Source organism: Kryptolebias marmoratus, linkage group LG8, assembly GCF_001649575.2.
Source record: "Kryptolebias marmoratus isolate JLee-2015 linkage group LG8, ASM164957v2, whole genome shotgun sequence".
NCBI classification, from domain to species: domain Eukaryota; kingdom Metazoa; phylum Chordata; class Actinopteri; order Cyprinodontiformes; family Rivulidae; genus Kryptolebias; species Kryptolebias marmoratus.
The window spans coordinates 4599499-4612126 of record NC_051437.1 but is presented as its reverse complement, the minus strand read 5'-3'; the positions used below and the strand labels follow the sequence as shown (position 1 = coordinate 4612126).

At 38.8% G+C, this 12628-nt stretch overlaps 1 protein-coding gene across 1 annotated transcript in view; it reads right to left on the bottom strand.

Annotated features, from left to right (window-relative positions):
• Nucleotides 1–6848: 6848 nt before the first annotated feature.
• The window catches only part of LOC108247620 (natural resistance-associated macrophage protein 2-like), a 16253-nt gene continuing 10473 nt past the window's right edge, over nucleotides 6849–12628 (bottom strand). The window contains exons 9-11 of the mRNA XM_037976882.1: nucleotides 10582–10655; nucleotides 10332–10485; nucleotides 6849–6956 (exon numbers count right to left, since the gene is read on the bottom strand). Of these exons, the coding sequence (XP_037832810.1) occupies nucleotides 6849–6956; nucleotides 10332–10485; nucleotides 10582–10655 (336 nt within the window). The remainder of the gene's footprint in view (nucleotides 6957–10331; nucleotides 10486–10581; nucleotides 10656–12628) is intronic.

Genomic DNA, 12628 nt, shown 5'->3' with positions numbered 1-12628 from the left:
GGGGGGGGGGGGGGGGGGTCGTTGTTTGTAAATAGTTGTAAATAGTTATAAAATAAACAACAGTAAGCCAGTGCAAATAGGACACAGATACGCAAATGAAGCCTATGCATTTTGTTTTACTAAAAATATACCGCATGACGGTATTTATTCTCTCCTTAAATCTCCCATTTATATATGTGAATATATATTATTTTGAGGATCATGATTACGTACGGGTTCATTACAACAAGAAAGAATAAACAAATGCCAAATTCTGCTTTTTTTGTTTGTTTTCACACACAATAACTTCTAGAGACAAAAACTATGGAGGACCGAAAGTGACATAATCAAAAATAAAAGCAGAAATATATATATATTGCTTTTTTTGCCTTTTCCCTTACACATGCGTTTTATCAAGTAATGTTTATGTTTTGCGTTTGCTTTTTCTTTACACATGCATTTCATTAAGTAATGTTTATATTTTGCTTTTGCCTTTTCCTTACACATGCGTTTTCGTCAAGTGATGTTTATATTTTGCTTTTGCTTTTTCCTTATACATTTTCCCCTCTTTAACTACATATGCATTTCTGCCTCAGTATGCAAATGAGGTTCAGCTCCTCTCCTATTGGTCAATAACCAGGAAGGAGCAGGATCCATACGCAGATCGATTGTTCATGCCTGTGCTCTCAGCAGTTTCAGAAGAACACCTCATTTGAGAGGGAGTGAACTCGTACCAGAGATGTCTCAGGCAGCTGCAGAAGAGTTAAGGCACATTGCTAGCTTAGCTGATGGCAGTACAGTCAGTGATGACTATTTATTGTTTCCCTTTTCAAAGCCCCAGAGTGCAGAGTAGTCACGCTTTACACCCGCTTTACACCGTGCTTCACACCCGTGCGCGCTCCCTCGCGAGGGCGCGCCTGATCACTTTTCAGCACAACACCGTCCGTCCTTCTTTCAAATGGTGTCAGTTCAGTATGCCTTTACCCCCAGCTGTAGCTGACATGCCCTGGCGATGGCCGGTTAGTCGCTTTTTTGCCTCCATCCTAAAATCTGACCACTTTTTCTCCACCTTGGCCTCTCTGTCCCACTCACTGAATTAACAATAATAAAAACGTGCTGCTGCTCACAACGCTTCCTTTTATTTGTATCGCCACGACTGTGGCTCCCAAAACATATTTTTTCTGTTCGCTAATAAAATAAAATCAATTCAACTGGCGGCTGAGGGGCCATTTCTTCCTCCATCCATATTGGATAATACTTTCTCTACATGGGCTATGTCTCAACAGCTGGAGAGATTTCTATGTTGACTCTATTTTTCCTTCTTTCCAACAGCTAGCAAATAAATTATCTCTCCTTGAAGAACATTTGGTCAGATACCTTTAAGTTCAACCCTATGTCCGCAGCTCATTCCCAGAATTTCCATCTCTTCCTATCCTAACCCCTCTGATTTCAAAGTGTTTCTGCAACCTCTCCCCTCAACGAGAGGAATGATTTCGTCCAAATATTTAAATATTCCAAACTTTTCAAGTCCTTTAAAAACTGTATGGGAGACAAATTTGGGACTGCTGATTTCAGATGATGTTTGTGGGGACATTTTAAAGAGGAAATGCAGATCTCCAGTCTATGCTAGGCATGCAGTTGAGCTCAATGCATTAAAACCAGGCTCGCAAAAACATTTGACACAGTGTCCCCTCTGTGTGAAAGACCCAACAGGCCACAGCAAATTACTCACACAAGTTTTGGAGTCATCTCTCCATGAACAGGTCCTGGTCTTCAGATGTCATCACATGTATCCAGAGAGGACATCACTCCTAATGTTTTAACTACTTTGTTTGATGGTATGGTACTCCACTTGCTCTCTCTCCTGTTTAAAAACTCTTACTAGCTTTCACTACTCTGCTGGCCAGGGGGATCATACTGCTAAGCTAGATATCTGCAGCTCCACCTACATATACAACCTAAATTAGAAAGGTCTTCTTTTATTTTCTTAAATTGGAAAAACAAAATGGCCGATAAGGCTTTATCATTTGAAGTAACCTGGGATTCCTTTCTGTCCTCTGTTAAAGGTACAGATTGTCAGATTATTCTGAACTGAGCACCAGCTACACCACAGTCTTGGCATGCATGTATATGTGCATATATGCAATATGTATGGAGGTGTATGTGCTTTTATGGGTCTTTAAGTTCTTTTATTTATTATAGAATTTTTATTTATTTAACTTATTTATTTTTACCTATTTGGTAGCGGTAGGTGCAGAGGTGACAGGTTAAGTTGTTGTTTGTAGTAAATTGTTGATATAATATGTTAAAGATTCGAGAAACCAAATGTTGATATGTTACTGTGTGTGTGGGTGTGTATGTGTAAAACCCCAAACTCTTTCCAAAAAAGGTAATTAAATTTCAAGTTTTATTCTTAAGTTGTCTTTTGTTTGTTTAGGTGTTATGTTACAAATCTAAAATGAGCTGATTTTCCATTCAAATATTTTCAACTACAACCTAGTTACCTAAACTTATAACTAAAGAGTAGTTATAAACCAAAAACATAAACTAAATAACCATTAGAGTTTCAACTAGTACATTAAACCTTTAGACCACATTAATAAGCAGCATAAACACAACAGATCAACTTGAGGGAAATATGTTTTAATGAAAACATTCCTTAACTTTCAACACTTGGTTGAAGACCTTAAAACTTTATCTTCAAATTCCAAAGCAGAAGAATCGTGACAGTTTTTACTCCATCTGGTTCCCAGTTAGTCTCCATCTACGAAAGCTTTGTTTACTGGATGCGTCTCCATGCTGAAGAAGGTAACAGAGGGCAGAGTGAAACCGATGACCCAGGCTCCTTTCACTCTCCTCTCTCTTTCGCTTCCCTTTATTGACACAGGCGTATAAAGAAACCGACTTATTTTGCAAAATAAAAAAAAATAAAAAAATCTTAAGTGGGACTGGAGGGTGGAGATTTTATGTGGCAATTTGGCTATCCTCGAACATTTGTGCAACGTTGAAAAGAGGCTCTGCTGCAGTTTCTGACAGGATAGCACAAACCACAAACATCTCATAGAAAAATGAAGACAACATGGTCTATTCCAAAAAATTTTTTAACTTATTTGTCCTAAATTGCATGCAGACGTCTGACATTCATACCCTCTGGAAGTTTAATGAAATTAATTGATTCTCTTAATGCAGCAGCCACAAAGAAATAAACGACTAATCAACACAGGGGAGTTGCTAAATGTAGAAAGACATACCATTTGTGGAATACAACAGAAAACAGTACACCTTGCAACTTTTAAGATGAAGAAAAAAATCATTAAACAATTAAAATACAGTTAGAGCCCAGTTCAGATAGTTCACTCCGAACACGTGTGGGTTCACTGCACCATGAGCTCAGCCAGTGCCCACAGTGGCCGCAGTGCAAGACATAAACACGAAAGCACCGCTGTTCGCATTCCTGGTGTTGGACATTTTAAGGCAGCAGTGACAGATGTGTATAAAAATACAAACAAAATGAGTACGGACCGCACAGCTGGAAAATGTCAAACAGTTTAAAGCTGATGCTGCTGTTTACTACATTGACTTGGAATCCATCATCTTTGCCTGCCTTCCTGTTGATCTCTCTGCTACTCTGAACACAGGCAGACAGAAAGAACGCTGGGGTCAGCTGCTGTGAAAGAGGCCCCGGGGCAGAGCGTTCAGGAGCTCTGCAGCTGTACCCTTCAAAAACCTGATCAAAACATCCTACTTTTAACATCGCAGATCCCTTAAAACTACTCTGTCTTTCACTCAACAGAAATGCATGAATTCACACATATTAAAAATATTCTGAATACGTTTAAAAAAAATTTGCTGAAAACTATTTGCTGCAACCCAGGCAACACGTATACAACAAATAAAAATAGAAACTCAGCCACAGTTACACAGTTACAGTTTATTGGTTTTATTCAGTGCAGGTGTTGTCGACATCTATTTTTTTAAAGCAAATTATTACAAAGTTCTTATTAGAAAAATACACTTTGTGCTTTGTGTTGTAGCAACATGTCCAGCATAGCTTTTACGTAAAAGGCAGCAGATTATTGGTTTAACCTCAGACAAAAGGCACGAAATGTACAGAACATTGTTCAGTCAACTCCAAGATAGAAGTCTAAAGTTGATTTACTTTAAACAAATAAGTCAAAAACAGTGAGGTCAAACTATCGCTTCCATTTTAATAAATTGAAGTGACAAAATTCAAAACTGTTCATTAAGTTATTTGTCAAGATGATTATTATAAAAAAAAACGAAACAAAAAAAACAACATAAAAGTGCTCCATCCTTCAGGAATTGTTGTTCTATTTCTATATTTCACACCTGGAACTCTATGGGATCTACTTACAGCTTCATGCACTCTGCTATGCATCAACAACATCCAATCCTGCTGATGACAAACTCGCTGCTAAAATATGCTTACAGCATCTGAGCCTCATGTAGGGCTGGGACTGTTGGGTGTACAATCATGTGATTTGCTGGAAAAGCCTCCCCCCACCCCCTTACCTCCCCTCCTCTCTCTCTCTACCTTACAGGCCTGCCCCTGACTGGCCTCTGCTAGGCTGTATTTCCAGGAAAGGGGCCTACAGGACAGGCTGTGGGGCCTAGGCAAGGACACATTGGCTCATTGAGAAAAACAAAAACAGAGAGGGGCGGTGGGAAGACTCTCCCCTCTTACATAACTTGGCCTCCATGACTGGGAGAGTAAAAAAAGGGGAAAAAAAGCAAGTTCTTTGCCACAATGCAAAAAGAAAAAAAAGAACCCTGTCCACCCACCTCTCCTATACTGAAAAGGCTGAAGCCTTTCAGACCTGGAATTCAAGCAGCACTGACACCAGCAGTCTTTGCTTTCAGTTGCATAATGGTTGCAACTCCTAAACTGCATCACCACCACAGGCATGTGACCCCCACCCCCCCAAATAAACACAATGAATATTAGAGTCCAGTTTAGTAACTGCAACAGTTACACACACACACACAAACTCCAACTTAAATCCATTTTACACCTCGACGTTCCACCATATTAGGACCAGGCTTTGGTCCCTGTAAGAATACCAGTCCTGGCAAGGTAGTTGATTAAACCAGAAAGGTTCCTAAAATGGTAACAAAAACCAGGTGTCCCTACAGACACACACACACACACACACACACACAGAATGTCCCCTAATCTTTTGTGTTCTGCTCTAACTGTGGTAGTGAGACATGTGCCTTTTTGTTTTTTGAGGGATCTCTCTGGCACCCTGCACTGTCTCCTTGTGGCCAAAAGTCAAACTACAAAAAGAATGCAGATTGATTTAAAATTCCACCAAAGGGCCCACAAAGGAAATTAAAATCTTTTTTTTTTTAAAACACAAACAATTTTTATAAGGCAAATTTTAGAGCAAAAGAAACAGCTGATCACATTTTTCTCATTATTGTTGGGATTAAATCAAAAATTAGGACAGAAAATCAGGACTCTCCACCTGTAATCTTGGTCAGGTTTTTTTTAAAAACTCACAATGTAAAATTTACCTATTAAAATAAAAATAGGACTTTTTCTTTATATTTGTATTCCATTGAAGTTCTATTTCAATTTTATTACCCCGGTAATCTGAGACTTAGTCACCTTCCACTTTAGATCTGTTTTAGGTTGCATTTTTGTAAAGATATTGCTTGACGAGCTTAATTACCTAATGGATTTGATATAAGAGAAATAAAGGAGCAGACATTGATGAGTGACTTCATTGAACTCAGTGTCAGAGCAAAGACTGAAAATTTTAACCTGTAAAAATCCACAGCAGTGAAACGCGCTGTTTTACACAGCTTCATAGTGAATTTAATGTCAATGTTGTGGTTTGAATATTATGTGATATAATGCTGCTCAGGTTATTTTTCTGTGACTGACACAGCACAATACTGCGTTCAGTGACCACATTGGGTCTAACAACAATCAGAACAAACATTAAACTAAAGAGAAACTCACCACACTACATCCTGTCAATCCACACCGATGAATAAAATCCCTGCAAAACTGACACTATTGAGAAGGATTCTGATGAATCGATCATTAAAAGCTAACAACAAAAAAAATTGTATTTTTTGAATGTTCCTATGGGTGACTGTTCAATTATTTTTAATCAGCCAGCAACTGAAGTGGACTTTTTTTTAACCCTAAGTTGTTCACTCTGCTGCTTGTGTGGGGTCACGTTAGTTTAGTAGGAGGTCCTACAACTTGGCTAAAGACAGACAGCATTCAGACTACTAAACAAATTCATATAAAATGGGTCCAGACTATCTTATGGTCCGAATGAAGACGTTTTCAATGAGCACTGAGATCGTTCAGACCTGTATTTATCTCTATTGAAATGCAACCAATAAATCAGGACAGAATTAAAGGACAAGGCCGTAGAAACGTGTGGTTCTTACATTCAGTGTTTTCAAAAAGAAAGCATTCGGAAAGTGTTGTAATAGTACACCACTCAGTCACAACAGCTAAACCACTAACAGGTGAAACGAATAACATTCTTAATTCATCTCATAATGTGACATTTTGTAGAAAACCTCGGGTTTCTGCAATCAGATGGACGTTACTTAAAAGTGACTCTATAGGTCTCCCTGAGTTACACTCAAAACTTATCTCAGACATTTTACCTCAAGTCTGAATAGAGATGCAGACTAAATAACTCTAGATAACTGATGAAAAATTTAGCACCTTTCAAAGATTAACTTTCTTTTAAAAGTTAAGCTTCATCCACATCAGGACAGGACACAGCTCAGTGTACTGCAGCAAAATAGTACCAAGTACATGTGGAGGCTCACAGTTGTACTGGTGATTTGACTGTCCATTTGAGCCTAAATCTGACTCAGGAGTCAAATTCTGGCTGCTCTTTTATCAGGATGGTCAAGTCGTTTTCTTTCCTGGTGCTGGGATCCAGGTAGGACAGTCCCAGAGCTATCAGAAATAACCACACCTGCACCACAGAAACAAAGACACACATTAGATCAGGAAAATCATACACTAAGCCTTTCTACTTTTATATCCAATATTCTAGTTGCTTTAAAATGTGATCAGGTATTCAGGATTCAGAAGAACTCTGAGTGATGATGCTGCACCTCAGAACATCAGATACCTGAAGATGGCTGCTTAGAGAAACAAAACATCCAATTTCAAATACTTTAAAAAGATCTGCCAGAAGAATGTTATAAACTGACGAATACAGGCATCCAAAACTTGAAGAGACTCACACATGACGCAACCCCCCAACAATCTGAATATTCTTGTTGTTATCCAACTTTGTTTGATTACAAACTCAGGAGAAAGCTTTGGCAAGTGACTGTGATTCAGTTCATTTGCAGTTCATTTTGAAGTTTGTTTGGAAGCTTGTTCATTTTTGTGTTTTTTGTGTGAAGACCTTCCCCTCGTTTGTCGTTTTTATTCAGTGCTTTAAGTCCAGCAGACAAAAGATAAAGAAAGAGAAAACCGCAAAGAGAAGCTTAAGTTGAAAGCAACTTTTTGAATTGCACATTGTTTGTCTCCTGGCCCTGCTGCATCAGCTGCTTCCTTGCTGACCCTTTCAAACATCACTGCTCCTCAGGTGACCTTGGACAGAGCGCTGACCTCTGACTCTCAATGGGCTCTGGGCTTTACCTTGGCTCCTTGTCGTGGTTCTGTTGAGGCCTGAGCAGCCTCCAAGTTCTTTGAAGACAAAGTGATTACTGGAAGAAGTGATTTTGTGTTTGGCTATTTTATTTTAACTGATACAAATTGATAAATAACATTTATTTCCAATCTGATGTTTCATTAAAATTAACCTGACAACCTGGTGACATAAACCAGGGTATTTCGGAAGAGCGGAACCAAAAACCAGAGGCTCCAGCGAAGATCTTCTTCTTGGGTTTACTGGCGGGTGACATCTAACGTTTAGATGTATTATCACCATCTACCATGCTGGAGTGTGGGCCAGAATATGTTTATTTCCGATCAAAACTAAATTCTACTGTACAATCCCGTTTCCTTTAAAAAACTAATAACTGCTTTATTTTTATTTTATTATGTTTTACCAATACCTTACTCACTCTTAATGTCTCAACACCATATTTCAATACTTCTTGTTTTAATTTTTCTCTACTTACCCTATACCTCTCAGAATAACTAATTACATGCTCCACTGTCTCTATATCCATTCCACAACCACATCTACCTGTTGGATGTTTACCTACCAAATGTAATGTTTTATTTAATCCTGTATGTCCGATCCTTAACCTTGTCATCACTACTTGTTCCTTTCAATTTCCTCCAATCATTTCCATACTCCCTACTTTATTTTGTATATGAAATAAATATTGACCTTTAGTTCCCTCCTCCCACAATTGCTGCCATTCAGATTTAACTTTGTTCTTAATAATGGACTTCATTTACAATATGCTATTTCCATAATTTGTTCCTGTTTTAAAGACATCTTAGCTAATGATCTGCTATTTCATTCCCCTCTATATCCTTATGAGCAGGTATCCACATAAATGTAATCTTTACTTGAGCTTGTGTAATTCTAAATATGCTTTCATAAATTTCATATATCATTTCTAAATGACTTTGAGAAAAGAAATTTAAAATGGACATCAAAGATGACAATGAATCTGAACATATAAGTACATGTTTTCCAAGACCAAACGCCTAACTCATAGCAGGAACACCTGCGCGGAGGGACTGGCCCTCCCTCTTCGCACGCGGTCTTTGTTTACTCACCTCTATAATACGGGGAAGCACCGACCCCCGGACAGAGTCTGCTGCGGGTTGTGCGTGAACGCCCAGCTACGTTGATGCTGCTCTGCCAGGCCTGTCGGCTCACCAGTTCAGTGTCAAGGTAAGAGGCGCTTATGTTTTATTAAGTTAGCATCACGGGGATGTGAAGCATTGAAATTCTGCTTGCTTTACTGTGTTCTGTGGCGGAATAAATTGACACAATTATTCTAGCAGAAGCAGTGTGAGTGTGATTTATTGTGCCGACTTCTTCCGATCCTGTCTAAATATTTCACAAAACACACTGTATGCAATTTTTTTCCTTGTGTTTTTAACTTTTTTTTACTTTAATTTAGCAACAAATGTGACTTAAAGCATGCTCAAGTAAAAGTAAAAGTAGAGATTTAAGAAAACCACATTAAAAGATACATAAATAATACTCCATAACAAAAATGTGAGTAATTTGTTACTTTTCACCTTTAAATATGAATAACAGTTGAGCCAACAGAGATGCTACATTCACCGGCCACTTTATTTGCTCCACCTTGCTAGTATTTTTATACAGGTTTGACCTCCCTCTTGCTTTCAGATCTCCCTTAATTTTTCATGTCACAAATTTAACAAGTTGTTGGAAACATTCCTCAGAGATTTTGGTCCATATTGACATGGCAGCATTGTGCTGTTGCTGCAGAAAAATGTGAGTCTCCCGTTCCACCACATCCCAAAGGTGTTCGATTGGATTTAGATCTGATGGCTGTGGAGGTCACTGGAGTTTAGTGAATTGAGACTCATCAGTGGAGGAAATGCTTTTCCAATGTGATGTTGTCCAATTTTGGTGAGTCTGAAAACTGTAGTTTCAGTTTCTTATTCTTAGCTGACAGGAGTGGCACCCAGTGTGGTCTTCTGCTGCTGTAGCCCATCTGATTCAAGGTTGGATGTATTGTGTGTTCAGAGATAGTATTCTGCAGACCTTGGTTGGAACGAGTGGTTATTTGAACTACTGTTGCCTTTCTGTCATCTTCAACCAATCTGCCCATTCTCCTCTGACCTCTGACACTGGTAAGGCTTTTTTGTCACACAAATGCCGCTCACTTAATATTTTCTCTTTTTTGGACCATTCTCTGTAAACCCTAAATATGGTTGGGTGTAAAAAATCCCGGTTAATCAGCAGTTTCTGAAATACTCACAACAGCCTGTCAGGCACCAACAACCACGCCATATTCAAAGTCACTCTAATCTTCTTTCTTCCTCATTCTGATGCTTGGTTTGAACTTCAGCAAGTCATCTTCACCATGTCTACATGTCTAAAGGCACTGACTTGATGCTGCCATGTGATTGGCTGATTAGCTATTTGTGTTAACAAGCAATTGAACAAGTGTCTGTCATAAAGTGGCCAGTGAGTATATATGTAGGCCTGTATGTTAGTATATACAGTATTTAACTAAGAATCTTTATGATGGTTAAAGGAAGACATGACTGACTTATAATTTTGATAAAATTACACATTTTTAAAGTTTTTAAAGTTTCCACTTCTGAAACAAGGCTTATATCCACATAAATGAGTTTACTGCAAGATCAGTTCATCCTGCGGGCTTATACTACCTACCAAATATCCCACAAACGTTAGGTATGCTGTGGAGAGGAACGCTGCCAGCACATACAGCCACATGCTGTGGAGGGTAGTCATGTAGACCACAACAAAGTACATGTTGATGGAACACACACACAGGATCACCAGCCCTCCTCCTATTTTTAAAGCCCTGCAAATTGACAGGAAGAAATATTTCAGCAGGGGAGCAGAATGAAAGGAGCAGCAGATCATTTGGCTTTGGATCTGTAGAGGCAGATCAACTTACAGTCTGTTGACAAACTCATTCATCAGAGATGGCATACTGGTGAAGGTGAGGATGGTAATGAGTGCAAATAGCAGCTGGGAGATGAGAAGAAGAGTCAGGATCATATGGTATATATTACACTACCGTACAGTCATCCTATTTCACTTCTTTACCTTCCACAAATACAAAGTGTTCACCATTGTGCCACAGGGAGGCACTACAGTTACACTGTGCATAGTACACTTTGTGGTATTAGATGTGAAATCATGCAAGATGTTTCCCTCTTTCAATTATCTCTACTCCACTGTACTGTATTACATGTTTAAACTGGCTAAAAATGTTCAAAAGTATTTGCATTCAGCCCTGTACTGGCCCCTTATAAAAACACACACACATAAACATCACATGTGGAAACATGTTAAATTATAATTAAAGACCTAGCAATCCATAAAAGAATGCATATTGCCCTTTGCCTTTCAGACAAGAGTTTTAGACTAAAATGATCTTATGGTGAGAAATGAGCGAGTCATAGCCACTGTGGTCAAACCTTGAAAATAACATTGTGCCCAATTTCAATTAACAAAATGTGTTAGCCCACAGAGAATGTGTTGTAAATTTTAGCTCAATATCTGTAAAACTGACATTTTTGTGTTGACTATTGTCAATTAGCTGTGATGGCTAACTTAAAATGAATTAACTCTTAAAGTTAATTAGCTGTAGATGGACATGCAGTGACTTACTTTCAGCAAGTTTCTATAAAATCCCTCTGTGAAATGATTTGATAACATACAAACAGGGTTGACTCCAACAGTTAATGCTACAGTTTTAAGCAAAGACATTGAACAATGAGTAGCACTACAGCTAACAAGGAATTTGTTTGTACCCTTTTGTTAAGCTCCTAAGCCCCAAGCTTTTGTTTGGTGTGCATTTCAACGCATTGTCCTCATATGAAGACACAGTCTCAGGAAGGAAAAGACAGAAAACCCCACAAAGGTCAATGAAATAACTTGAAACTGACAAAAGTAATAACAATAATAAAAAACTAACAAAAAAAATTAACTAATGAAAATCAGTCATTGTTTTTGAATTTTGGTTTGACAGACTAAAAAAACAACTAATAAAACTGTCCTTGACAGAATGGATGGTACCTCCATGGTACTGAAACAACATGTCCCACAGGGACATGTTAAACTCAGTTGTGTCCTGTAAGCAGCATCACAGGTTTCTTCAGGTGGAAGGTAGTCACAGTGCTGTTTGGTATCATGGTGTGTAACACACTGAACATGGAGCACAGAAAGCTGACAACAGAGTTGTCCCAGGAGCTTAGAAAGAAAAATGACTGACAGCATGTTAAAGGTAAAGACTATAAGACCGTCTCCAATCAGCTTGATGTTCCTCTGACTACAGCTGCTCATATTATTCAGAAGGTTAAGGTCCAGAGGACTAGAGACAACGTCTCTGGTAATCGCTGCAAGAGGAAAATAGATAACAAATTGAAGAGATGAATAATATGAATGGAAACTATAGAGCCCAAAAAAGCTTCCAAAGAGATTAGAGATTAACTCCAAGGTCAAGGTTCATCAGTGTCAGACCACACAATTGATCTGTTTGAGCCAAAGTGGACTTAAAAGAAGATCATCAAGGAGGATATTGAATCATAAAATAGCAAGACTGGTATTTGCCAAAATGCATATTAACAAACTCCAAAGCCTCTGGGAGAATGTCTTTTAGACAGATAAAACAAAACTGTAGCTTTTTGGTAACAAGTCCCATCAGCTCTATGTTTGTAGACCCAAAAATGAAACAGAAAGAAAAGAATCCCGTACCTACAGTGAAACATGGAGGAGGTTCAGTTCTGTTCTGGGGCTGCTTTGCTGCATCTGATACAGGGTGTCCTGAATCTGTTCAGGGTCCAATGAAATATCAAGACTAATTAAAGCTGCAAGCAGCATTGGCGGCCCTCGCAGCTCAGCGCCGCTCCGGCCTTGCGACCGCGAGAGCTCTGGCGACCGCCGTCTACGCTCTCGAGCCTTTCCTGCACCGTCCACTAGGTGGCGTTTTCAGCAAA